The sequence below is a fragment of the Rhineura floridana genome, chromosome 19, assembly GCF_030035675.1.
Source record: "Rhineura floridana isolate rRhiFlo1 chromosome 19, rRhiFlo1.hap2, whole genome shotgun sequence".
Lineage (NCBI taxonomy): Eukaryota > Metazoa > Chordata > Lepidosauria > Squamata > Rhineuridae > Rhineura > Rhineura floridana.
The window spans coordinates 13676132-13702101 of record NC_084498.1 but is presented as its reverse complement, the minus strand read 5'-3'; the positions used below and the strand labels follow the sequence as shown (position 1 = coordinate 13702101).

Below are 25970 nucleotides of genomic sequence, written 5' to 3'. Positions count from 1 at the left end.
AGGATTGAACTTGGGGCCTTTGGCATGCAAATAATGTGTTGTACCACCGAGTGGCATTCTCCCCCCCCTTCAATATTTGCTCTTCCATCAAGAAAGAAGAAATTCAGTTCAGTTTGCATTTTAATGCAAACCTACCTAGTTCACACTCCCACAAAACACAAACCAAAATGTGCCACTCTTCACACTTCTTCAAATTTTGCAAGACAATTCTCCAGTCCAGTGTACAAAAACGAGTATATTAGGGGAAAGTTTGCATAATAAGGCATATATTACTGAGAATAACACAAAAATCATTATATTAGGGAAAGTTGCTTGTATATATGTGTGTGTGTATATATATATGTATGGCAAAACTACATACAAAATGTGTATATTAGGCGAGATGGACACTTCTCAGGATATCTGAGAAGCTCTCTCGCCCCCTACATCCCAGTCACTTAGATCTGTGGATGATGCTCTGTTGATGGTGCCACACACCCCTGCAGTAAAGCATGCTGGGATTCAAACATGTGCTTTTCACATTGTGGCACCCATTCCCTGGGATTCTCTTCCCTTAAAAGTGGAGCAAGCCCCAACATTCTTCGGTTTCCAACATTTGTTTTCTTTTTCTCCCAAGCCTTCTCAAATAAGCCATTTTTTATTTCAGCAGCTTTTAATTATTGTTAGTTGTTATGTCTTAATATTGTTTTTATTATCCATATTAGTTTTAAAATTCTATTTGTGTATTGTATTTTGTATTTATGGAGATGGTTTTTACTGGAGTTTGTAAGCTGCTTTAGGGAGGAAGCTCTTCAAAAAGTGGGATATCCCTTTTTAAATAAATTAAATGCTGACAAATTGAGGACTTTTAAACAAATTAATGTTCATTATTGATATTCAGTAGGAACTTAGAAACATTCCTGTTTATACAGGCATGTAATGGCTGAAAGAGACTGCACCTGGCAACCTTGAAATTATTAGCTGTGAGGGTATGTGACTTTTTTTAGTATATTCTAATTGTTTTGTATTAACATTTTGGCGTTGTCTGCTCTAGGGAGGAAGGATGGGCTAGAATTTTAATAAACAGTAATAACAGTCAGAAACTGATGCAGAAATATGGAGGGCTGAACTTAAGACTGGAAAAATGAGAAACTGAAATGGACAAAATCATCCATCTCTGTCACTAAGCTGTGGTCCATCCACATAATGTGGAAAGAGTCCAACCCTGCAAAACAGGGATTTTAAGAGAGTTAGCTGGCACCACTGAGTGATGGAATTTGATTTAATGCTTTGTTCTGCAGTGTAAGCATTTGAGCCATGCAATTGTTAAATCAACAAATCTATTTGAAATCCTTGTCTAGTAAACAGGTTTTTTTTAAAAAAAAAATCAAAGCAATAAAAAAAATACTCAGTGTGAAACACTGCCTGTATGGAATCAGAGAGGATGAATGGAAAAGAGACTTGCTTGCTAAAATCCATATACAACCTGGAAGCAGAGGCTCTCTCCTGAAATAAAAGAGTGTATCTATTCCACTTGTAGATTTATTTCTATCCCTAGCAATCTCCCTGGAGCACAAGGGAAGGCAGAAGGCAAAGCAAAAGGGGAAAAAATGTGGTTAACAAAAATGTAAGCAAGTTGTGAGGCTTCAGGACTCGCAGCACATGATTCCACAATGCACACATTATCCAAACATTCCAGAAGCCTTGTAAAAATTCAGGTCACCAGTTAAAATAAACCACAAGCCATTTTTCTCTGGCAATTTGAACCTTTCCCCTGCGCCTCGCGAATGCCAGAGCCTACAAAGTGGGAAGAGATGGAGAGTGGGGTCCCCACACCTCTGTGTCTTCCCCAAAGCCCCCTACCCTCCTGTCTCCAGCAAGATGAACAAGAAGAGAGAGGGGGTTTCTTTCCCCCACCAAAGGAATGAATGGCAGCTGTTCACGTAACTGCGAGAAAGCAAACAAAGTCAGGGATATCACTGGGATCACTGGGATCAGGGACAAATCCTGCTTCCTGCTTTTGTTAACACCAAGAGGGCAGGTTTTTTGTCCACACACCCAACTGTTGTCAACTGCATCTTGTCCACTTTTGTCCCATGGAACAGAATGGTAGCCATTGAGGCTGCGTACATGCCACACTTTTAAAGCACATGACTTTCCTGCAAAGAATCCTGGGAAATGTCATTTGTTAAGGGCACTGAGAATTGTAGCTCTGTGCAGGGTGAAGTACAGTTCCCAGGATTCATTGGGGAAAGTCATGTGTTGTAAATGCATGGTGTGTACACAGCCTGAGAATCAATTCTGCTTCAGCATCCATAGTATAAAACAACCTATAGTTAGACTCACTTGGCTTTTACAGGTGGCAGGGAATGTCCCCTGATCCACTCTGACCTATCAGTGCAAAGAGGAGTTTTTGGTTCATTTGCTAATGCACCTTGCACTTTCTGTATGATAGCAAGCTGGGTGATAGTGCATAACCTAAATCCCAAACTTTCAGCCCCCATTCCCCAACCCCATAATGACCTTGGAACCATGATATCATAATGTCATTCTGAGGGGGCTGTTGGTGGGGCACTGCAGATTCCAGGAAGCAGCCACTGAGAGAAATTCCATCCATAGCTATTTTTAAAGAGAGGGAAAGGAATACTGCCACTGTGGCAGTTAATCCATGACAGGGGAGAAATTCAATTCAGTTTGCATGTCAAGGCAAATTGATCAAATTTGTTCTTTCTGAAACAATATTTGAAGCAAAACATGACTATCCTTTGAATTCTGCACATCTCCAAATTTTGCAGTGCAGTTCTTCAACCAGTGTTTAGAAAAATGCAACTACTAGGGGAAAGTGTCCGTTAAAATTAATGTATTCATGAAAGTAACATACAAAAATGCATTAAATTAAGGAAAATCACTTGCAAAAAAATGTTACATTAGTCAAAACTGCATACAAGATTGTGTTCACTAGGAGAAATTCGCACTGAAATGCTGATGAATTCATGAGGATTTTTTAAAAAAATATAGCAAATTGCTGTAGAAATGTGGGGAACTGAATTTAAGACTGGAAACTGATACTGACAGATCCTTCCACGCCTACCCAACAAGCCCCACCAAAAGCTGCAATAATTTCAGTCCCCACCCAACTAGACTTAAACTCCTCATTGCTACCTGCAGTTGGGGTGATGGACTGGGGGGCATTTTCACTCAGTCCTAGCCACAGCCTGGGATCATGTTGATAATGAAGTGTGTTAATGATGGTGCTAGCCAATACATGCCCCACACAGCCAGGGTTTATTTTTTCCCTGATTCACATAAACCATGCTGAAAATCAACAGAACTGGACTTTCTTCAGAGGCTGCCCAGTGATATAAGTCTCTACACATCTTTGGATAGCAGCAGCAGCACTATTAAGCTGCCTTCACCACTCTTTCAAACGCTACATCTCCTTTCACCCAGAATGATCTTGCAGTAGTTAGGAGAAGTAGCCCGTATGATGATTCAGAAAAGGCCTTAGGGAATGAGCATGTTTTAAGGACCGTTTGAAAAGCAAAGACAGAGTTGGCTTCACTGATCCTCCCCCCCCCCCCGAGAGAGAACAGCCACTCTACATTTTAAGCGTATTCCTCATTTTAAGGGCCATCCTTCAGTTCATTAATTTTGATGTAGGAGTAAAGAAAAAGTATATTTATTTATTTGTTTGTTTGTTTTATTAGATTTATATTATGTCCTTCCTCCCAGTAGGAGCCCATTATAGAGCAGGACTGAAGCCTGTAGCAACTGGTTGATTCAACCTCTTACATTTATTTACAGGAAAATACAGCCTGAAGAAAACTGGTCTTCAATAATAAAAAAGAAAGAGTGTCAAGCTCATGGGGAGACTCAGAAAAGATTTGTATCAGGAAATGGCCCAGCACTCAGCCTGCCAATCCCTTCCTTTCCAAGCCTATAAAACATGTGGCAGTATCCATCCCAGTCACAAAAAGCAGATATTTGTATAATCAGATTTGGAGAAGTTTTAACAGTGAGCTGCACACCAACCATTCTTTCTGAGCAAACATAATTGTAACCAAGCATAGAACAACTAGCAGACGTCCCTGAAGCCGTGACTCAGATGCCTCAGAGCAGATCATAAGGGGGACTGCGTGCACGATTACCAGTTGTAGAAGAGGCTGGTCACTAGGGCAAGATGGGGCAGAACCCTACCTAGGGATGCCAGAGATTTCTGATGAAAACAGAAACAGGAGTGGAAATTGCCAGTGTGTGCTTCCTTGTCCCATATCTGGAATGGAAATCAATCCAGTGAATACAATCGGTATTCTCTGTTGTTGCTTTTAGTCCACATATGATATGTAATTGGTGACGCTTCCCCCATGTGCACTGAAATGAACAGGGTGGAATAATGTAATGACAATGTCATTTAAATACTTAATTATGCAAATTACATAAGCTTTGTCATTTTGCCACAGTGGATAGTGGGATAAATAATGCCGTTTGGGGGGGAACGATGGACTACAGAGGAATGGAAGCAAGCAACAAATACAGGGCAGAACAGAAAACGAGACCTTCTTACATCCCAAGCTAGTATTTTTTTCTGCACCCCACAATCCAAAGCTCTAGCCCAGCAGTCCTGCAACCACACACACATGCACAGTCATATTCATAAATGCAGCATTCAGAGACTCTCTAGAGTCTTTCCTGTTCCATCATATGTTTGGACAGCACAGCCAGTCACAAGCATCACTATGGCCAGCAGGTCCCACTCTTCACCTTTGTCTCTGGGGTCAGAGGAGTTGGAACTCTAGAAGGAAGAGCCTCTCAGCCTAACCCTATCTCACAAGTTTGAGTTCACTCACATGCTAAGCAATTCTACTACTGCATTGCTGAAGCGTCCACAGTATCTTTACGAGGGAGGAGGATGGAGATAAAAACCCTTGGCTGCCCCAGCAGCTCCAGTGGTCACCCGCCACCACGGTTGCCAGATGCCTTAAATCTCCTGATGGGGCAGGAAATAAAGCAGCCATTGCTTCTCCTGCCTGCACCTTCCTCAGCGCTGTCATCCACTCCTCCTCTGCTGAACCTTCTGTAATTGACCAGGGCTCCAGGTGGATGACAAGACCTACATCAGCAGGGTTAAAGGGACAGAAATATTCTTCAGCTTTGAATCTGGCAACCTTAGCTCTGTGTGTATATGTTGTGCCATGATGCTGGGCATAGTATGTTTTCATATGTTTTAAGTTAAATTTCTAGTCCTCATGGCTGTGACAATACAGATTAGTAGATACCCTGTGAAATATCAGAAGTGTGGCTGGTTGAAATTTCAAGCACTCAAGGGTGGAACTTGAATGAGGGGATGGGCAAATCTATCAATTTCAGTGTCTCCCAGTTTCTCATTCTTCCAGTCTTAAATTCAGTTCTCCAAATTTCCACATCAGTTTGTGATTATTATTTTTTTAAATCCTCATGAAAATTCAGCAGCTTTTTAGTGTGAATTCCTCTTAACATAATGTTTGTAAGCGATTTTGCCGAACATACACATTGTTGCAAAGCAATGTTCCTTAATACAATGCATTTTGTATGTTATTTTCACTGATATGTGCATTTTAATGCACACTTTATCCAAGTATATGCATTTCTGTAAACATTCGTCAGCCAGTGAACTGCATTACAAAATTCGGAGTTCAAATTTGGAAGGATGTCTGTTGTTTCAGTTTGTGTGTTTTTTCAGAGAGCGTGGATTAGGTGGGCTTGTCCTTAAAAGCAAACTGAATCACATTTCTCTCCCCCCCCCACTTGACACTTCCATATACTTCCTTCCCTTCACGTGTGTCTGCAACATGAATGTTGCGTGACAAGCCAAACCTGCTGAAATTCTCTCTTCTACACAACTATTAAAGGTGCAGGATCCTTGTCCGGACACAGGTTTATCGCCTCTGTGAAAAGACAGTTCTCTATCCCAAAGTGCTGACAGCATATAAAGAGCGGGGGGGGGGAGTAAAGGTTCAATCCCAGGTTCAATCTTCAGCAAGGGCTGGGAGAGAAAATCCTGCCTGAAACCGTGGAGAGCTGCTGCCTGTCAGAACAGACACTACTGAGCTAGATGGACCAAGGGTCTGACTTATTATTCATTTATTTATTAAATTTATAACCCGCCCTTCCTCCCAGAAGGAGACCAGGGCAGCAAACAAAAACATTAAAAACACTCTAAAACCTCTTAAATGCAAAAGACATTAAAACATATTAAAACAAAACAGCTTTAAAAACAAAACAGCTTTAAAAACATCTTAAAAAGCAATTCCAGCACTGATGCAGCCTGGGAAAAGGTCTCTACTTAAAAGGCTTGTTGAAAGAGGAAGGTATTTAGTAGGGGCCTAAGAGATAACAGAGATGGCGCCTGTCTAATATTTAAAGGGAGGGAATTCCACAGGGTAGGTGCCACTACTCTAAAGGCAGAGCTTGGCAAAGTTACTTTTTTAAACCACAACTTCCATCAGCCCCAGCCAGGATTGGGCTGACGGGAGTCGTAGTTCAAAAAAGTAACGTTTCCAAGCTCTGCCTAAAGGTCCACTTCCTATGTTGTGTGGAACAAACCTCCTGATAAGATGGAATCTGCAGGAGGCTCTCACCTGCAGAGAGCAGAGATCCACTGAGTATATAAGGGCAGCTTCCTATGTTCCTAAGAGGAAAAGGGAATAAATTCAAGCAGATGCAGTTACACATACTTGAGTTGAATTTCAGCTTGAGATAAGATACTGCTGACCTGGCCAAACCCATCCACTTGCTGCATACCCACGGGCCAGACTACACATGATATAGCTGAATCAGGCAGGAGCCTTGCACAGTGTTTAATTAAGACTTGGAGTTCTAGGGGGGAAACAAAGTCAGTCTGACAAGCCTGAAGTATATACCGATTGACAGTGGCTCTCCAGGGCTTCAGATCATGATCTTTCCCAGCCCTACCTGAGAGCATAGCACCTTGCATGTGCAAAGCATGGGCTCTACCATTGAGCTACCGATGGGGTGGACAGAAATAAATGCAGAGTCAACACAGAGTGTTTTGGTAGGAAAATACACATAGAGCCCCACTTTTCACTAAACGGCATGGCGCCCAATTCGTTACTGCATAAGCTTCATTGAAATACATCCTGCCAATGATGCTTGAGTGCCAGAACTCCCTGGTGGATTTTGCCCAATGGGTCAGACCTGTGGAATAGTCTCCCCGATGAGGTGCGCCTGGCGCCGACGCTACTATCTTTTCGGCGCCAGGTGAAAACCTTTTTATACTCCCAGGCATTTTAAAGTGTATTTTAACAGTATTTCCGTGTTTTGGATGTTGTTTGGTTCTTTATTGTTTGTTTGTTTTGTTGTCTCTTGATTTATTGTATTTATTGTATTTATATATTATGCTTGTTTTTATCTTTTTGTACACCGCCCAGAGAGCCTTCGGGCTTAGGGCGGTATATAAATTAAACTAAATAAATAAATAAAGAGCAAAACACAGGAAATACATGATTGGATTATTGGAAATTTTCTTTTAAAAGAAAATGCAGCATTCAAATGGAGCGATGAAGCAGGGAGTTATTTAACCAGTTTCTCCTACACCCTTTTCCCTATTTTTTTTTTTTTAAAAATCACTCCCCACCTCTCGACTATGCTGTTGGTGAAAATGCAGGCATTTCAATAGTACCTCACCTTTGTATTCTGGCTACCTCTGAACAAATTCATATAAATGGATAGGTAGAAAAATCTGCAAAAGACTTTTGCAGCCTCACTATAGTCCCCCCCCCCGTTTAAAACATCTTTATCCTTCCCTTCCTCCAAGGAGCTTAGGCCAGCATATATGATCCCCTTGCTTTTAATTTATTGATTAATTACTGATTAATTATTGACTACATTTCTAGACCTCCCAAGAGCCACAGATCTTTGGGCAGTTCACAAATTATTTTAAAGCCTCACAGAAACCAGTGGTAAGTCCTGACATGCAGATGGTGTTAGTGAGCAAATCCTTTACAACAGCTGCTCAATGTTTGAGGACTAAAATTCCTGGAGTGGCAGTGCTACATCTTAAGGACAGATTATCTCCAGGCCTGTAAAGAACCTTGTTTTTTAAACAATGTTAATGTTTTGTTGTTTGAATTTCTGTGCACTGTATTCTTTTCTGATGTGTATTTTGTATTTGTGTTTATTTTATTTTTTTGTGAGCCGCCTTGAGGGCCTTCGGCCAAAAGGCGGCATAGAAATAGAATGAATGAATGAATGCACAAGAGACAGGGCCTTCTCAGTGGTAGCCTCAGAATTGTAGAACTCTCTTCCTATCAACTTACACTTTGCCAGAGCAATACAGGCATTTCGGCAAACACTGAAGACTTTCATCTTCAGTGCTGCCTTTAACTGATTGGGTTAATTAGATTGGGTGCAGCTTCTTAAAGTATTATGTATGCTCACCAAGGTGGCTATTTTATCTTTATATCTTGCCTTCCTTTCATTAGTATGCCACTTTGGGAAGGCACTATCCTAAAAAAGTGACTAACAATTAGGGCTTAGCCCCTCCCTGATCTGATTTGGGACCTGATCCAACACCCCAGGGTGACCTCAATCTACCCATCCGACCTGGATCTGGGCCCTGAACTGAATCAGGGGTCTTGCACTGTGTTTAATTAGGGCTCTAAGCCCTAATTAAACATGAGGTCAACAGCCTAACTGTGCCTCCTTCTCCCCCCCCCCTCGGCTGCATGTTTGACATGTTTAATCAGTATTTTAAACATGCAGACCGGAGGGGAGGGAAAGAAGGGCATGCAGGCAAGCTACCTGCATTTCTTCCCCCCCCCAACTTCCCCCTTGACAGTCCTGGATCATTCCAAGTGAACCCAGCCTGGGGCAATGTGGGGCTGCTGCAACCTGCCCTGGCTGAATCCCAGATCAACCCAAATCAGTTTGACTTGGGGTCCAGCATTTGGCTGGAATGGTTGCACAGCCCTCCTAAAAGTATACTTTGAATAAATAAAGAGTGACATGTAGTTGGACTACGACCTGGCAGACCAGGGTTCGAATCCCCACATAGCCATGAAGCTCACTGGGTGACCTTGGGCCAGTCACTGCCTCTCAGCCTCATGAAAACCCTATTCGTAGGGTCGCCATAAGTTGGAATCGACTTGAAGGCAGTACATTTACATTTAGCCCAAGGATCCCCAATGGACTACATGGATGAATAGGGATTTAAACTCTGGTCTCCCTGATCATAGCCCAGCACTTTAGCCACCATATGACGCTGGTCTTCATGATCTTGGACTGTGTGTACAATCCAAGAGCATAACCTCTCACATTGCCCACAAGTTTATTGGCACCCTAACAGTCTTGGTGCCTATGGCCATACTACCCTGAACACACCCAGTCTTGTCTGATCTCAGAAGCTAAGCAGGGTCAGGCCTGGTTAGTACGTGGATGGCAGACCACCTGGGAATACCAGGTGCTGTAGGCTTAGAGGAAGTCAATGGTAAACCACCTCTGAATACCTCTTACCATGAAAACCCTATGAATATATCCAAAAAAAGATTAATAGGATTGCTGTACGTCGTAATCAACTTGAAGGCATATAACAACAACAGTCTTGGTACCCCGACAAGCCTTCTCCAGTTTGCTTGCACCATCAGACCAGATCTCTCCATTTGCTCTGCCTTGGGAAGCTCGTGGTGCAAGCAAAGCAGAGCCTATAAGGTCATTTTTGGGGGGACTCGCTTCTTCTTCTGTTTTGTTTGACCCGAATTGTTTTACTCATTTTTATAACTGCATAACCTGCTTTTACTTGTTTTTAATTCTACGATTACACTCTTGTCACCTGGGACCTTATGGTGAAGGGCAGATAAAATGGATATACTCAAAGAAGCCTGTGTGAATAGAAGCCATCAGCCAATCAAGAGGAGCACTGCAGCAATTACAAAGATTTCAGCAATTTCAAAATAGCAAGCCAAAGGGTCCTTACCTGGGTGTTTGCGTAGCCATGTATGGTTTCCATACACCTGCATGTGAAAAAAAAAGTTATATGAATATGATACAATGAAGCAAAAGTTTCCAAAACATAAAACAAACAAGAAAAAAGAGCGGAGGAGGAATCTGTTGAGACCATTACCTGAAATAAAATCAGCAGAGAGAGAGAACACAACAACGATAACCAATTCTTCATCATTCTTTTCGGGAAGCAAAAACCAAAGCAAACCCTCCAATGAGATCTCTTCTGTTCACAAAAACGTTAACTCTCTATCACCAGTTTGTATTCTTTTTGAAGGGGCATTTTCCACGCAGGATCAAATACGATAATCCGTTTACAGGATGGGGGAGGGAGATCCCTTCCTGAAGTCCAAGAATGAACGTTATCTCCCTTCAAAGGAAGAGAGCTTCAGTGGCTGATAAATTAAATTCCAAGAAACTGAGTGAGAAGGAATTGCTCAAATGAAGACGGTACCATCCCATGGAAAGAATCTGGGTAGTTACACATGAAGATTTCTGCCCACAGTTCTTATTCCCAAAGTACGTCTTCTGGCTCTCACTCTCTTTTTAGAGTTGAATTTAAAAAAAAAAAAAATCAGAAGCCAGAAGGAGTGAGGATGAGGTTGATCAATAATGAAGGAGGTCCTTTCTGATTATCAACCAGACTCCTCGTTGTTCCTCTTTTTCCGTAGGAACTGGCTTGGACTGAGCTGCTCTCTCCCCTAGATTCTGTCTGGCTCAAGTTTACACCTCCATCCCAGTTCTCTTTGGGTGGAGAGAAAAGTCAAAATGATGTCATGCTTTCTGCTTAAACTTTGTCCCATTTGAGTACTCTGTTTCTATATCACATTACCAGCCAACCTCCTTTGCTGGGTCCTAACACCAGCCAGTTAGAAAGAAAAGGGGGAGCTGGGGGCAGAGAAAGAGAGTTAGGGTAGTTTAAAAAAAAGTTAAACAGATGCCGTTTGAGAAGAAACAAAGCCAATACAAATAACAATTTCAATTTGTATAAATCATAAATTAATTTTGCATGTGGGGGTGTTAGAGCAAAAAGGAGCCCTTGTGACAATCCTATGCAAGGCTGACTTGAGAGTAGAGGCAAGCAAATCTGTGAACCTTTCAGTTTCTCATTTTTCCAGTCTTAAATTCAGTTATCCACGTTTCCATATCAGTTCAGTTTTTTTAAAAAAGTCATTGTGAAAATTCAGCAGTATTTTAGTGCAAATTTCTCTTAATACACACATTTTTGTATGCAATCTTGTCCAATCTACACATTTTTGGAAAGCAGTTTCCCTATTATAATGCATCTTTCTGTTATTTTCACTAGTACCTGCATTTTTATGCACACTTTACCCTAGTGTGTGCATTTTTGAGAACTGCCTTGCAAAATTCAGAGACGTACAACATTCAAAAGATGGCTGGCTTTCGGCTCATGTTGTGCGAGTTAAGTTAGGTTCACCTGTGAATGCAAAACTGAATCAAAGCTCTTCCCCCTTCCCTACTTGGAAGTAAGTGCCATTGAGTTCTGTGGAACTTATTTCTGAGTAAATTTATAGAAAGTCAGCCAGCAATACCCCAAGTGTTCAGTTTCCAGCCAGGGACAGTCCCTGTTTCCTGCCTGTTCCTGAAACACAGTACCCATTTCATTCCAGTTTCACATCTTGAAAAAATTATGTTGGCATGCATGCACATTGCTACAGCTGGGAAACAATCTGGAGCAAATCAGGAGCCAGAAACTAGGGCCCCCCTGCACTGTACATTTAAACCACCATTATACCATTTTACACAGTCCTGGCTTCCCTCCAAAGCATCCTGGGAACTGTAGTTTATTAAGGGTGCTGAGAGTTGTTAGGAGACCCCTGTTCCCCTCATGGAGCTACAATTCCCAGAGTTCCCTGATTGTGAAACCACCCTGGGAATTGTAACTCTACGAGAGGAATGGGGTCTGTGTTGGCAGCCTGGCCAACATTCTGCAACCTCTTGCTTTTAGCTGCCTCTGGTGCACTGGGAAAAGGAGAGCAGATAAGACAGACAGATAGCCCAGGCCAGCAACAAGCAAACACTGCTGTTGGGGTCCTGTCTCAGGAGGATAGGGACTGTCAGGGGAGAAGCTCATGGGGCAATTTACTGTCCTGCCCAGTGTCTGCCATCTGAAGCAGCCCTTTCACTCTGCCTAATGGTAGGACCGGTGCTGGCTGCACCTGCTCCATGTAGTGAGCTACAGTCTGAAATATCTTCCTGGGTACTAAAATAGCCCCTGCCTACTAGGCTGCCCATTGGGCCCTTCAGGACAGGAAGGGCTTTGAAGGATTTCATGTCTGGGCTGGGATTTTACCTGAACCACAGCAGATATTCCTGCCCCTGGGATGTTTCTCGGCTCTGAGACAGACAGCCACAAGTAGCACACTTCCATGGGCTCCTTTAGGATGAAGGGTGAGATATAAATTCAAATTATCATCATCTCCTGGCTCTCTTTTCACCACCACCTATGACTCAGTCCTGACATGGGGGAAATGGTCATAGGCTAATGCAAAACCACAAAAAACCCTACATTTAAGCAGCTACTGTTATTTCATTTATTAAATATTTGGAGAAAATAGACAAGAGTTCGACACCAGCTTTTCAAAAAGGTGCTTGTTCCAATGCAGTCATTGGCCAGAACACCGGAAGGAGGGAACAGATGTACTTCTTATCTGTGAGCAATTGGACAGAATGCTGTTTGCACAGTACTTCTGATAGATCTCACTGAGGAGAGGAAGGAGAGACTCCGGAGACAAATCGAGTCTCTTGCTGCTGCCTTCCCTCACCTTCCTGGTATAAGGAGCTCTGTAAATGAGACTCCTGGGGAGAGACTGAAGCTTACTTGCAGAGCTGGAGAGTATAGGAAAAACCTCCTTACTGTTAGAGTGGTATGACAATGGAACCAATGACCTAGGGAGGTGGTGGGCTCTCCGACCCTGGAGGCATCCAAGAGGCAGCTGGACAGCCACCTGTCGGGTATGCTTCAATTTGGATTCCTGCATTGAGCGGGGGTTGGACTTGATGGCCTTATAGGCCCCTTCCAACTCTGCAATTCTATGATACAAGCTTTGCAGGCAGAAGGTCATAGGGTCAATCCTGGCATCTTCAGTGAAAACAGTGCTGGGGGACCTTTTTCACCCCAAGGGCTATACTTTCTTCTAGGCAACCTTCCGGGGGCCATTTGCCAGTGGTGAGCATGGGCAGAGACAGAAGTGGGCAGAGCAATGAATATGACGTTTGCCTTTGTATAGTAGGCTAGTTTCTGTACGCACTAGGGATGGGGGAGAAATTTGATTTGTTTCACATTTAAAGCCAACTTTACAGACAAAAATGCATATATTACAAGAAAATGTCCATAAAAATGAATATGTTAATGAAAATAACATACAAAAATGCATTATATTAGAGAGGAATTGCATGAAAACTGTGTACTTTAGCTAAAACTGCATGCAAAGATGTGTTTATTTGGAGAAATTTGCACTGGAGGAATTTTCATGAGGATTTTTTTTTTTTTTTTTTTAAAGGCTAATTGCTGCAGAACTGAATTTAAGATTGGAAAAATGAGAAGTGTAGAGAACCGAAACTGACAGATATTTCCATCCTTAATACACACACACACACACACCTCCTCCATCCAGGCAAGCACGAGACATTAGCAGAGTTGAAGGACACCTTCCAGCCAGGCAAAAGCGCTCAAGCAAAGTGCAAAGCAGCAGTGATGGGGAGTGTGGGTCAAGAGGCTGTATGTCCTGAGGAGTGTCCCAAGGGCCAGACGCCTGGTGGGAGTGAAGGGAAAGGAGTTAAAATGCCAGCGCTATCACCACTGCTTCACGCAAAATTAACCCTTCCCTCTCTATTTGTTTTAAACAGAACAGCCTTGGGGCTCCATCGTGTGCATATGCACGGCAACAGCACTCTGCTGCTCACATTTGTGCATAGTGTGTACTTAACCCCATAATTAAACCCCTAAGAACAGCACCTTCCTAGTCAAAAAAGCAAAAACAAAATCCCGCTTAATCTTCCAGGCTCTGGCCAGGCAGCCCACATCATTGCTTGTTCAACTGCTCCACCTACAGGCACAAAAAAAGAGCTGCAGCTTAAGAAAGGGCAAGGAAAGCAGAAATGGAAAGATGTGCCTTATTTTGTTTTTAATTGCCGGGAGGAAGTAGAGCTCTTAAGGAAAACTAGAAGCATGCAGAAAAAGAGCAAACATTTATGCTTAACGGTGGTGCAGAAGTAGTTGTTGGCAAGCTAGACCCCAGAGAGCATCTTAGTCACAGTAATATAATTGTTATATGCTTCTCTCCAGGATGGAATAACAAGGGGCAAAAGGATTTAACACAAAACATCATTATCTGGGGCTGGGCGGGTAGATCAGAGAAAAGGGTTGTTCCCTAGAGACATTATGTTCCAATAGTTCTGCTCCAGCCTGGCAGGGAGGCTCCAGAAGGTGGAGAAGTTAATTCTACAGAGCTCTGTTTTGCCACTGCTGTCACCCCCGTCTTGTTATTTGATGTCTACATGCTGCATGCAACTGCTGGGGGAGGTTGCACAGGGACTTTGGGGGAGGTATGGCATTAATATGCAGATGGCACCACGTTCAGGAGCCCTTTTCATGTCCTCAGAAGAATACATTTGGGCGTAGAACTCTGTAGGGCATGCCACAAACAATGCCCCCATCATTGCAAGAAGGGCCATGGCTCAGTGGCAGAGCATCGGCTTTGCATGTAGAAGGTCCCAGGTCCAACCCCCAACATCCCAAGGTAGAGCCGAGAAAGAACCTTGCCTGAAATTCTGGAGAGCTGCAACCAGTCAATGTAGGTGGACCAATGGTCTGACGCAGTGGAAGGCAGCTTTTTATGAGGGGGTGAGCCTCAGTTCAGCAGTAGAGCACCTGCTTTGCATGCAGAACTTCCCAGGTTCAATCCCCAGCATCTCCAAATAGGGCTGGGAAAGAAAGACCCTTCCTGAAAACCTGGAGAGCCACTGCCAGTAAGTAAAGACATTACTGAGCTAGATGGATCAATGGTCTGATTCAGTAGAATCAGTAGAATCTATGTTCCCAAGATCTGAAGGGGGTTTCCACCTGTGTTGGGCTGAGTATGCTGAGAACCCTCTGTATGGGAAAATATCTCACAGGACTTCTCGATGTAACAAGGAAGTATAGGATGGTATGCTCAATTCCCCTGTCCCATGCTTCTGTCTCACTCCCCTGGATCCCAGCCATGTGGGCCTTTTCAGCAATTTTGCATTTGAGTTCTTTGAGAACTCTTGAGAGGATGCCATTTGGACCTGGCCATTTGTCAGTTTTTATTTTGTCTATTAAGCCTAGAACTTCATCTCTCATCATCACTATTTGCCTCAGAGTCCCATCTTGCAAAAGTTAGTTCAGGCACAGGGATCTGCCCTATATACTCCACTGAGAAGCCAGATGCAAAGAATTCATTTAGCATCTCTGCAATCTCCTTATGCTGCTTTAGCACACCTTTGACTGCCTTGTCATCCAAGGGTCCAATCGCCTTCCTAGATGGCCTCCTGCTTTGAATGTATTTAAATATTTTTTGTTGGTTTTTATTTTTATCAATGTGTTCCAAATTCTTTTTTAGCATCCCTTATTGTCTTCTTGCATTTATTTTGCCAGAGTTTGTACTCCCTTTTATTCTCCTCATTCTGACAAGACTTCCACTTTTTGAAGGAAGCCTTCCTGCCTCTAAGAGCTTCTTTGACTCTGCTCATTAACCAAACTGGCATTCTTTTGCCCCTGGTGGTTCCTTTCCTGATCTCGAGTTTACACTCCACTTGAGCTTTTAATATTGTGTTTTAAACAACTCCCAAGCATTCTGGACCCTCTTGACTTTGCCTTTCGACTTTATTTTTACTAATCCCCTCATTCCGGGGAAGTTTCCTCTTTTGAAGTCAAATGTGACAATGTTGGATTTTCTTGGTAACTGGCCATTTACACGTGTGTTTAATTTAATAACACTATGGTCACTGCTCCCAATCAGTTTGACAACTCTTACATCTCACACCAGGTCTGAGGCGCCACTTAAGATTAAGTCTAGGGTCACTGCCCCTCTGGTCGGTTCCATGACCAGCTGTTCTAGGGCACAGTCATTTAGGGTATCTAGGAATTTTACCCCTTTGTCATGACTGGAACACATATGTAGCCAGTCTGTATCAGGGTGGTTGAAGTCATCCATCCCTACATTTCCTAGTTTGGATACTTCTTCAATTTCATTTTTTCAGTTTCAAGATCTCCCTGAGCATTTTGATCAGGGGGAGCAAGAACATTCCCAGTACTAAAAACAAATTGAGAGAGAGAGAGAGAGAGAGAGAGAGAGAGAGAGAGAGAGAATGTTGCTTTGCATGTGTGACAAAGTCTTGCTTTTTAAAATTAAGCATGTGGTTGATGAGCTAATACAATGAAACTTTAGAGTTTGGTTTCAGGACTCTTTATTTCACACCAGACGCCTTCCAAGAGATTTTAGCACAAACAGTGCCAGAAAATTAGCTAATTGTCACAAGCTCTCAAAAAGCGCACCAAGAAAAGAATGATATCCCAAAGTGAAATTCTTTTTCCTGGTTGCATAAAGGGAAGGCACCAGAAAAGAAGGTAATTTATATTTCATGCCATGGATAGAAGAATCTGTAATGCAGCTTTCTTAGAACTGTTTTCGTTGGAATTAACTACCTCTTGGCAACACCACCCAGAACAGTTCAATACATCAGTGCCATTGGAATATTTAATGAACATTATAGGCGAGCTCAATTCAACACAAATCCTTTGCACTTCCAGCTGTTAAGTCTCATTACAAATGACCCAATAGCCCATATCTTTGGTGGCTTTGAAATCTAAAGGAGAATGGATAAAAATGAGTCCAAATCTATTTCTAAATAAGTAATGGAGACTATTAACGAGTAAAATACAGCTGATCTCAGAAAAATGCTTCTAAGATCCACACACAATTGATGTGAGCTTTAATGTTCCATCTGCGGGCTTAAACTACAGTTCTCAAGGGAAGTTAAAAACCAAGTTGTTTTTATTTAATTTCTGTGAGCAGAAGCATTCCAAGAAAATAATAATAAGAGGAGGAAAAGTCAGGCCCAGAATTATCCCCAACAATCTGGTAACCTTATGGGTTGTATCCAATGCTAGCCCTACCTCAGAGTAGACCCACTGATATTGCTGGATATCAATATCAATTTAGAGATTTCATTTCAGTGGGTCTACTCTGAGGTAGAGCTAGCATTGGATACAACCCATTGAATTCAGGAAGACAATTCTCCCATCCTATGCATCTTTACTCAGAAGTCAGTCCTAATGTGTTCAATGGGACTTACTCCCTAGTAAGCATGCTTATGGTTGCAGCCCTAGGTAGGACTCCTATGCACACTTTCCTGGGAGTATGTCCCATGGATATCAGCGGGTCTTACTTCTGGGTCAATATGCACAGGATCGAGCTACAAGGATGCAATCCTAGGTTCATTTTCCTGTAAGATTCTTTGAATTCACAGGATCTACTTTTGAGTACACAGAGAGAGAGAGAGAAATTAAGCAATACATGCTCCTGTCCAGTGGAAGGGAGACATACTTGAGTAAAAGTCCAATCTTATGCTGGAGGTATTTAAGCAGAAGTTGGATGGCCATGTGTCAGGGATGGCAGTTTACAAGATTCCTGCTTTGAGCAGAGTGTTGGACTAGATTATTACCAAGTTCCATTCCATTTGCAAAGACGCAAAGTAATGTCACAGTGCTACATAGTGAATCAGATTTGGCTCTTTGATGATGTCACTGAGAAGGCCAACGAAGTCCAGAGGGCATTGCTCCGTGGCTTAGTTCTGTAAGTGATCTCAGGCAATCAGGGATCATGGAGCATACAGGAAAATGCCCTTATGCCATCTGTCAGAGATGCTGCTAGTTGCAAGATTGGACTAGATGACTTCCAATATCCCTTCCTGCTCTGTGATTCAATCATCTGCAAAAGGCAGGAATAGAGACACTTATTCACTACAACAGGGATGGGAAACTTCCGTTCCGAGGGGACAAATGCAGCCCTCCAGACCTATCTGTTTGGCCCTCAGGACTCTGCCCAGGCCACCACCCCTCCTGAGTCACACCTTTCACCTGCCCTGCTTTGTGCCGTCCTTGAGTGCTTTTTCCTGTCTGGAAATGTGTCCTCTCTGAGGATGCCTCTTGCTTGCTTAGACGTAGGATAGAGAGAGATGGGCATATGTGAACAAACCAGCCTTCCATGCAAAGGTAGCATTCACATTGATTGCTCCTCTCACTTTTGCCGCTGGCCCTGCCCACCACCGACATGTGGCCCCTGCAAGGCTGCCAAGAAGGAAACGTGGCCCTCTGGCTGAGAAAGTTCTCCCACCCCTGGACTTGAAAATAGAAGGTGTTCCTGGTAAAGAAGGGCAGCTGGAGTATTCAAGACTGGAGGAGCCTTAACTTCCTTCCCATCTGCTCAACCTGCCTCCCCTTCTCCCCAAATCCTCTTCCAGAGACATGCTGGGAAGTTAAATCATTGCCCTTTATCCTCGTTCACGGAATGGCACCACACCCATTTGTTTGCTGTCCATGACACAACACACTGCCGGGCTGGTGAGACCCCAAGCCCAAGGGAAACGCAGCCTCTCAGATCTGCACTATTTGAATTCAAAACATACTTGAGAGCTCCCTGCTGGTTTCACAGCATGGGATGAAGTGTTTAAGCATTCATGATGCAATGAGCAATGGATTTAAAAGAAAGGAACCTTCATATTTGTGAACCGATATTCATCCAGCTGCAGCAGCACCACAGACAGCCATGTTGATCCCTTGTTTTTAAGGCCCTTCTCCAGCACGGAAGAGACCTTCTCCTCCTCCTCCTCCTCCTCCTCCTTCTTCTTCTTCATCATCATCATCATCATCATTTAATTTGTATCCCGCCCTTCCTCCCAGCAGGAGCCCACGGCGGCAAACAAAGCGCTAAAAACACTTTAAAACATCATAAAAACAGAACTTAAAATACATTAAAACAAAACAGTATTAAAAACATTTTTAAAAAACTTTTTAAAGGGTTAAAAACATTATTAAAAAACATATTGAGCAATTCTAACACAGAGGCAGACTGGGATAAGGTCTCAACCTAAAAGGCTTGTTGAAAGAGGAAAGTCTTCAAAAGGCGCCGAAAAGATAGTAGAGATGGAGCCTGCCTAATATTCAAAGGGAGGGAATTCCACAGGGTAGGTGCCGCCACACTAAAGGTTCGTTTCCTATATTGTGCAGAACAAACCTCCTGATAAGATGGTATCTGCAGGAGGCCTTCACCTGCAGAGCGCTGTCATCGACTGGGTATATAAGGGGTAAGATGGTGTTTCAGGTATCCTGGTCCCGAGCTTCCAGCATCACCAGCTTGCTTCAGAATGAGAGAGGGGGTGTGGCCTAGGAGAGTGCTAGGGAGTCAAATCACAAGACCTGGCGGCTAGAGGTTCTCAGTTTCTGGTGGAAAATGCCAGTTTTTTTAAAAAAGAGTTAACATTAAGATTCTAGCCCCTGAAACAATCTTGGAGGTTCAAATGCATGTTTCATTTTGAGTGATTGCTTCAGCAGTACCAAGGCAAGGCTTTAGTGTTATTCTGGATAGCTCCATGCAGGGCTCAGGCTGGAGACTCCATAACAGTAGAGTTCAGATGTTGCTTCAGCAGCAAACTGAGAGGAGAGACACATTCACTGTTCTGCCTGGTCCAGTGAGTCTCCACCTCTCTTTTCTGAAAATGGAGGCACATGACGCTAGTTAAACCCCATCTCTTTTCACTGTAGAACCTGGTGGGATCAACTTGAGTGCATTTTTTTAATTCACTTCAAAGAGATTTCACAATTGATTGGCTGATTCAGGGCTGGCATCAGGCATGCCGGGACCTGCACACATGCCCCACCTACCTTCCTTTCCCTTGAAGTGAATGCTGCCTATGCTGTGCGCTCATGCCTGCCATCAACCAAGATGGAGGCTGAGGCTTCCCTAAGGGGCTGATGCCTCCACTGCCATCTTGGTTGACGGCACACATGTGTGCTACATGCGCTCATACCTGCCATCAACCAAGATGGCAGCAGGGACATCAGCCCATTACGGAAACCTCAGCTGCCATCTTAGTTGATGGTAGGCTTGCCCCTGCAGTGCAGCCAGCATTCACTTCAAGGGAGAGGTAGATGGGGCATGCAGGCAAATGTTGCAGGCCTGCATGATAGTAAGGGGGTGCCTGGAAGATCCCTGTCTGCGATCCACAGCAGGGTTGGGAGCCAATGCTGTTGCAGATCATGGAAGGGAGTGCTACCCACCCATCCTAAGGAAGGGCCCTTCAGGGGCCCTCAGCCAGGGCCTGACCTGGCCATCCTCTGGTGCCAGCCCTGGGCTGATTGACCCATTCCCCCTCCAGGTGAGGCCAATGGAAACACTTTGCTGTAGACAACTAGTGTGTTCACAATCTGTGACTTAAATAGGAACTGCAGCTCTCTCTCTCAGTTGGTAGCTCTGCAACAGGAACATCTTCACTGAAAGGGCCCTGGCCTGCTTTAGCATTCATTGACTGCAACAGAATGGGAGAGACAAGCAGCAACAGTGCTGTGGCTCTGATGGTGGTAAGGATGGCAGGGGCCCTGGACAATGGTACCAATGGGTCAGCAGGATCAGATCACCTATGGGCCCTTCTGTGCTCCTGGGCCCTCAACAGGTGGCCAAACATGGAGACTTCTGATGCTGGGCCTGCTTCTTGGTATCCAGCAGGTGAAATACTTTCCTCCTCACAAGCACAGACAATAAGAAGACAAGAACATCAGAAGAGCCCTGATGGATCTGGCCAATGGCCCACGTAATCCAGCATCCTGTTCTCACAGTAGCCAGCCATCTGAGAAGCCCATCACCAGGAACCAGGTGCAATACCCCTCTCCTGCTTTGGATTCTCAGCAACTGGTATTCAGAGGCACCCTGCCTCCAACAGTGGAGGTAGAACATTGCCATCATGGCTAGTAGCCATTAATCCTCCATGAATTTGTCTAATCCCCTTTGAAAGCAATCCAGATTGGTGGCCATTACTATATCTTACGGTGGCAAATTCCATCGTTTAACTGCATGTTGTGTGAAAAAGGGTTTTCCTTTTATTCAAATATGGAAAGGGGATATAAGCACTGGCTTGTCATTTTGCTAAACCAAACAGCACAAATTCACTAAGTTCACAAATTTACAGATTGAATTCCTCAAGCGTCCCTTGCACGGCTTCCGCCTGTGCTGTTCTACTTGCAAATGACTTGTATCAGTCCCCTTCCATGAATTTTTCTTCACTGCAGTAATCTGCTTTTACATGAAATGGCGCCATAAAGTTTTAATCATCATCATAAGCTTGCATTGCAAGCATCAATAAAACATCCCCTGCCAAACTATGACAGCCTTCTCGAATGGCTTGCTAGCTTGTGAGAAACCCATTTTACAGAGTTTTAAAATAGTTTATTGATGCCATTTACTTCACCATCTATAAATCTGGAGTGTTTCAGCATCGCAAAGCTAATAGCACAGATCTCAAAGGACGGATTTTTTTTTTTCAGATGAAAAATATCTATTTGACTCTTCCTCTTTTTTGGTATGACCGCATGATGGTATTTCAGTTTTACCCAACGGCTATAAAAGAGGACCTGCATAATCTCACCTAACCCCAGAGTTGACCAGTAGCCATTGACAGTTGGGACTTACAACAAGAGGTTACATGTTGGAATGTGGAATGCTCCTGTTCAATCAATCAATCAATCAATCAATCAATCATGCTCCTGTTCAAGATTCCAGCCAACGAGACATGCCCTTTTCAAGGATACTCTACTCCATTCTCCCCTTGCTTTCCCCTACCCAATAGTCAGCCAGAATTCCATGGCCACTGAGCATGCTCAGTCCTCACTGAACTGTTGTGGGGGGAGGCTCTTCCCCTTTGAGTTCTTGTTACTACAGATTATACTTCTGCAAACCTTGGGGTTCCTCAAAGCTTGTCGATACGTCCTTCTTTTGCATGCATCGTGCCATCTCGGCTACGCTAAGGATCCACAGGCAGAGGGCGAGATCACTGCTATGATAAAGCAGGAATGGAACCTTGTGGCCCTCTGGATGCTCTTGAACTCTCATCAGCCCCAGCCAGCATGACCAGTGGTCAGGGATGATGAGAGTTGTAGTCCCACAACATCTGGAGGGCCACAGGTTCCCCATCCCTGCTAAAAAGCATGGGTGGGGAACTGAAGACCTAGGGGCCAAATGTGGCCCTCCAGGACACTCTGTCAGGCCCTCGGTACTCTCCGCAGACAGCAGCCACAGACCTTCTTGCCAGGCCACACTGCTTACAGGCCCTACTTTGCACCATATTTCAGCATTTTTACCAGGATGGAATGTATCTCTGAACTCTGATAATGCTTTTTTCTTGCCTGGCTACAAAGAGAGAGAGAGAGTATAAACTAGACTACTGTCCAAATGTAATATTCAAATTCATTGCTCCACCTGGTTTTGACTCTATCACTGGCATATGGCCCCTGAAGGGTTGCCCATAAGGGAATCTGGCCCTTAAGCTGTAAAAGGTTCCCTAATCCTGCTCCAAAGAATAAGTGGTGCCTCCATGAAAGGAGGCCAAACTCTGTCTTAAAGAATTAACCACTATATTGCTTTCAGATGAACTGCTTTGTTGGTTTAATGTTGATGGTAAGTTGTTTATTTTTAAGGCAGGGGAGCACTCTAACATTGTGATCCCCACCACTTGCAGCCTAAGACTGTTCTACCACCCCAGCATTCCACCATTCAGTTCTGTTAAATGTATCGTCTAGGTCCAGCTGAAGCCAAATGGAAAGGAGGAGTCCCAGACTCAGCCTTTCGGAGCCAGTTGACTATGTCCTCCAAGATGGAGCCTGGAGTTCAAAAGTGGAACCTGAGAAACTTGGGCCAAGGAAGTGAATGGCTAGCTTAGCACTGTCACCTCTATAGCAGGCCAACAAGCTGGGTACTTTCTACGCCAGTACTGCCTCCCTATGTAGGAACATGAAGCATACCCTCCCCATTTCAAATATTATCAGGGCACCTCTCCTGTTCCTGCCAGACAGGAGCGGTATGGCTGGATTTGCCACCATACCAGTGAAGGCTGGGAGCTGTCCAGTAAGGCAATTGCAGGTCTGAGGCAAAGGGTGCTGAAGCCGCAGGGGAGTTGTCCAGCAAAAGACTCAGATTGCAGCACAGAGAGTGGAGCAGCTGAAAGAGTCGCATTAGCAACAGCAGGCAGCAAGTGAGTGGCTTCACAGCTGGCCCACCGTTGTTGGACTACCAGATGTCTTGCCATTTCCTGGCGCATCTGCAGGACCCTAATCCCAAGTTACAGTCAGGCTGCTGTTCTCACCTCCTAAGCAAGATGCAGAGATAGGAGGCCTCACACTAGCAACAGTGTGCGGGCAGAAATTTTGGAGTTGGAGGGTATGGGCTCCCCTCTCTCAACAAACTCCCTGAGTAGGTGTCACCCTCCAGGGGATGCTCCCAGAGGCTAGGGTTCTAGTTACACATAAGTCTTCACCAAAGTATTCCTCAATAAACAAAGCAAGGTCAAGCAGTCTAGGTCCAAATGTGATCCAGAGACAAAGTCAGGTAACAATCTACGGCCAATATCAGAGTTCAGGCAAGGGACAGCACAGCAAGGTGGGAAGATTAGACTCAGTCACACAGTGGCAAAAACATATATTGTTCCCAGCACCTGGAAGGCTCAAGTGGGAGGCCTTATATTGTTGTTGCTGCTGACATTTATTACCCACCCTTCACCAAAAGGTCTCAGGGCACGTTACACATTTTAAAAATCCAGTATTAAAAACAAGCTAAAATCACAAAATAGGGGGTGTCCTAAAAATATATATCTCAGGAGTCAATGTCAGGGTAAAGAGGTACATCTTCAGCATTTGCCTAAAGCTATACAGTGAGGTTGCCAGACATACCTCGTTGGGGAGAGAGTTCCACAACTTAGGGGCCACCACAGAGAATGCCCTCCCAGGACACCACCCCTGAGCTTCCAAGGGTAGCGGAACTACGAAAGGGCCCCCCTCTGCTCATCTCAATACCCAAAAGGGTCTGTTGGGAAGGAGGGGGTCTTTTAGATATACGGGACTGAAGTCATTTAGGGCTTTAAACACTAGCGTGATCACCTTGAATTGGGCCTGGAAACAAACTGGCACCCAATGCAGCTGTTTTAAAACAGGGATTATATGAGATCTAGTAAACTGGCTATTACTTTTTGAACCAGTTGACATTTCTGAGTTGTTTTCCAGGGCAGCCTCACATAGAGCACATTCCAATAATCCAATCTGGAAATTACCAGAGCATGGAGTACTGTGGCCAAGTGATATCACTTGGTCTTCTCGACCACACCCTAATCACAGCTGCTGGCAGTGAAGGAGTATCGGAGATTGCTTACTCACAAGTATACAGATGAGACTGGGTCTGTAGATGCATACTGTGCCATTGCTCTTCAGCCTGAACCCAAAGCTTCAGCGCAGGCACTGTTGGTGACTACGGGACCACTCCACCTCTGACAGTTCCACAGGGTCTTCATCAGGTATTAACCTGGAAGGCTCTTCAAGGGGATCCTCAGCATTGGATTCATTACTCCTCAACCCGTGGGGTATCTGGTTCATCCTCTGAGGACTCCAGGTCTGGTACCAGGTCAAGGCTAGGCATGGCAGTGGGATGTCATCTAGTGTAGCAGCCTTGGGGAGTCCATGAGGGCATGCTGACTCCCCTCAGTCTCAGGAGATGCTGTGGCTGGCAGCGGGATCCTCCTCCGCTGAAGATAAGGAGGTCTCAGCTGGTCTCAGAGCTGGGCCTGGGCTGCTCCTGGCAACAGCAGCATAGGCTCTCTGCGGTAATTCTAACATTTGAATCGGCCTTTGGCAGTGTCATAGGCCTGCCTCCACTAGTTAATTGACTCTGTCTACTATAACACAACCTTGACATTTTTTATGCGTTACTCATGAATGCAGGCCGTACATAAAACAATAATATTAGCATAACTAGATAAATAGTCTTTGTTTTTTCTTCCCCCTAACCTGCTAGCTTTTCTGTCTCCGCGCTGCATCGCCTTTGGATCTCCGTAATTAGGAAAACATTTTGTGCTACGACAAGCATCTGCCCTTGGAGTTCACATCAACGCATTTGTTGTCTGTTGCCTTCTTAATTCATTGCCCTGACACCCTCAGAGGTCAAAAGAACCCTATGGAAAATAGCAGAAGATAAAAGCAAGCCACAGCCACGTTACATTGCAAATTAAATTCTACCATTCAGAGTTGAAGACAAATAGGCTCAACCACTCCCAAGCAAGTCTGCAAATTGTTCTACTGGGAGGAACGCAAAATAGATAAGTGAAAATCATCTGCCAGACCGATCCTGTGTTGGGGAAAGTATCGAGTGAAGTGGCAAGAGTTCCAAAAACAAACTGTTCATAACCTCCAAGTTCAGAGGAAGTGTACCACTGTTGTCTTAAAAAGCCCTGGATCGCAGGGGATGATAACCAAATGGGCCTGGGTTTGGATTAGACCCATGGTGCCTGGCATAATTTTAGGTGATAATAGGAAGCTACCTTAGATCACGGTAGGGATGGGGGAGAAATGTGATTCCATTTAAATTCATTTCATTCATTTGATTGCATTAAATTCAGATTCTGTTTCAAGCTGAATCTATCAAATTCAGCCTTTCTGAAACAACACAAGAACCAAAACACAGCCATCCTTCAAAATCTGCATGTGTCCAAATTTTGCGATGCAATTCTCCAACCAAAATAATGCTTGCAGAAATGTGTGTATTAAGGGAAAGTGTGCATAAAAATGAATATATTTGTAAAAATAACATACAAAAATGCATTATATAAGGAGAAATTGGTTGCAGAAATGCATACATTGGTCAAAACCACCTATAAAAATGCGTGTGTTAGGAGAAATTCCCACTAAACTGCAGAAG

The 25970-nt window shown here is 44.0% G+C and overlaps 1 protein-coding gene and 1 pseudogene across 3 annotated transcripts in view; one reads left to right on the top strand and one right to left on the bottom strand.

Annotated features, from left to right (window-relative positions):
* The window catches only part of ADGRD1 (adhesion G protein-coupled receptor D1), a 316526-nt gene extending 305896 nt beyond the window's left edge, over positions 1–10630 (bottom strand). For all 3 annotated transcript variants that reach the window (XM_061602998.1, XM_061603000.1, XM_061603001.1), the window contains exons 1-2: positions 10097–10630; positions 9950–9986 (exon numbers count right to left, since the gene is read on the bottom strand). In XM_061602998.1, coding sequence (XP_061458982.1) covers positions 9950–9986; positions 10097–10153 — 94 coding nt within the window. In that variant the 5' untranslated portion in view covers positions 10154–10630. The remainder of the gene's footprint in view (positions 1–9949; positions 9987–10096) is intronic.
* On the top strand, positions 9330–9448 carry LOC133373600 (5S ribosomal RNA; annotated as a pseudogene).
* Positions 10631–25970: the final 15340 nt, after the last annotated feature.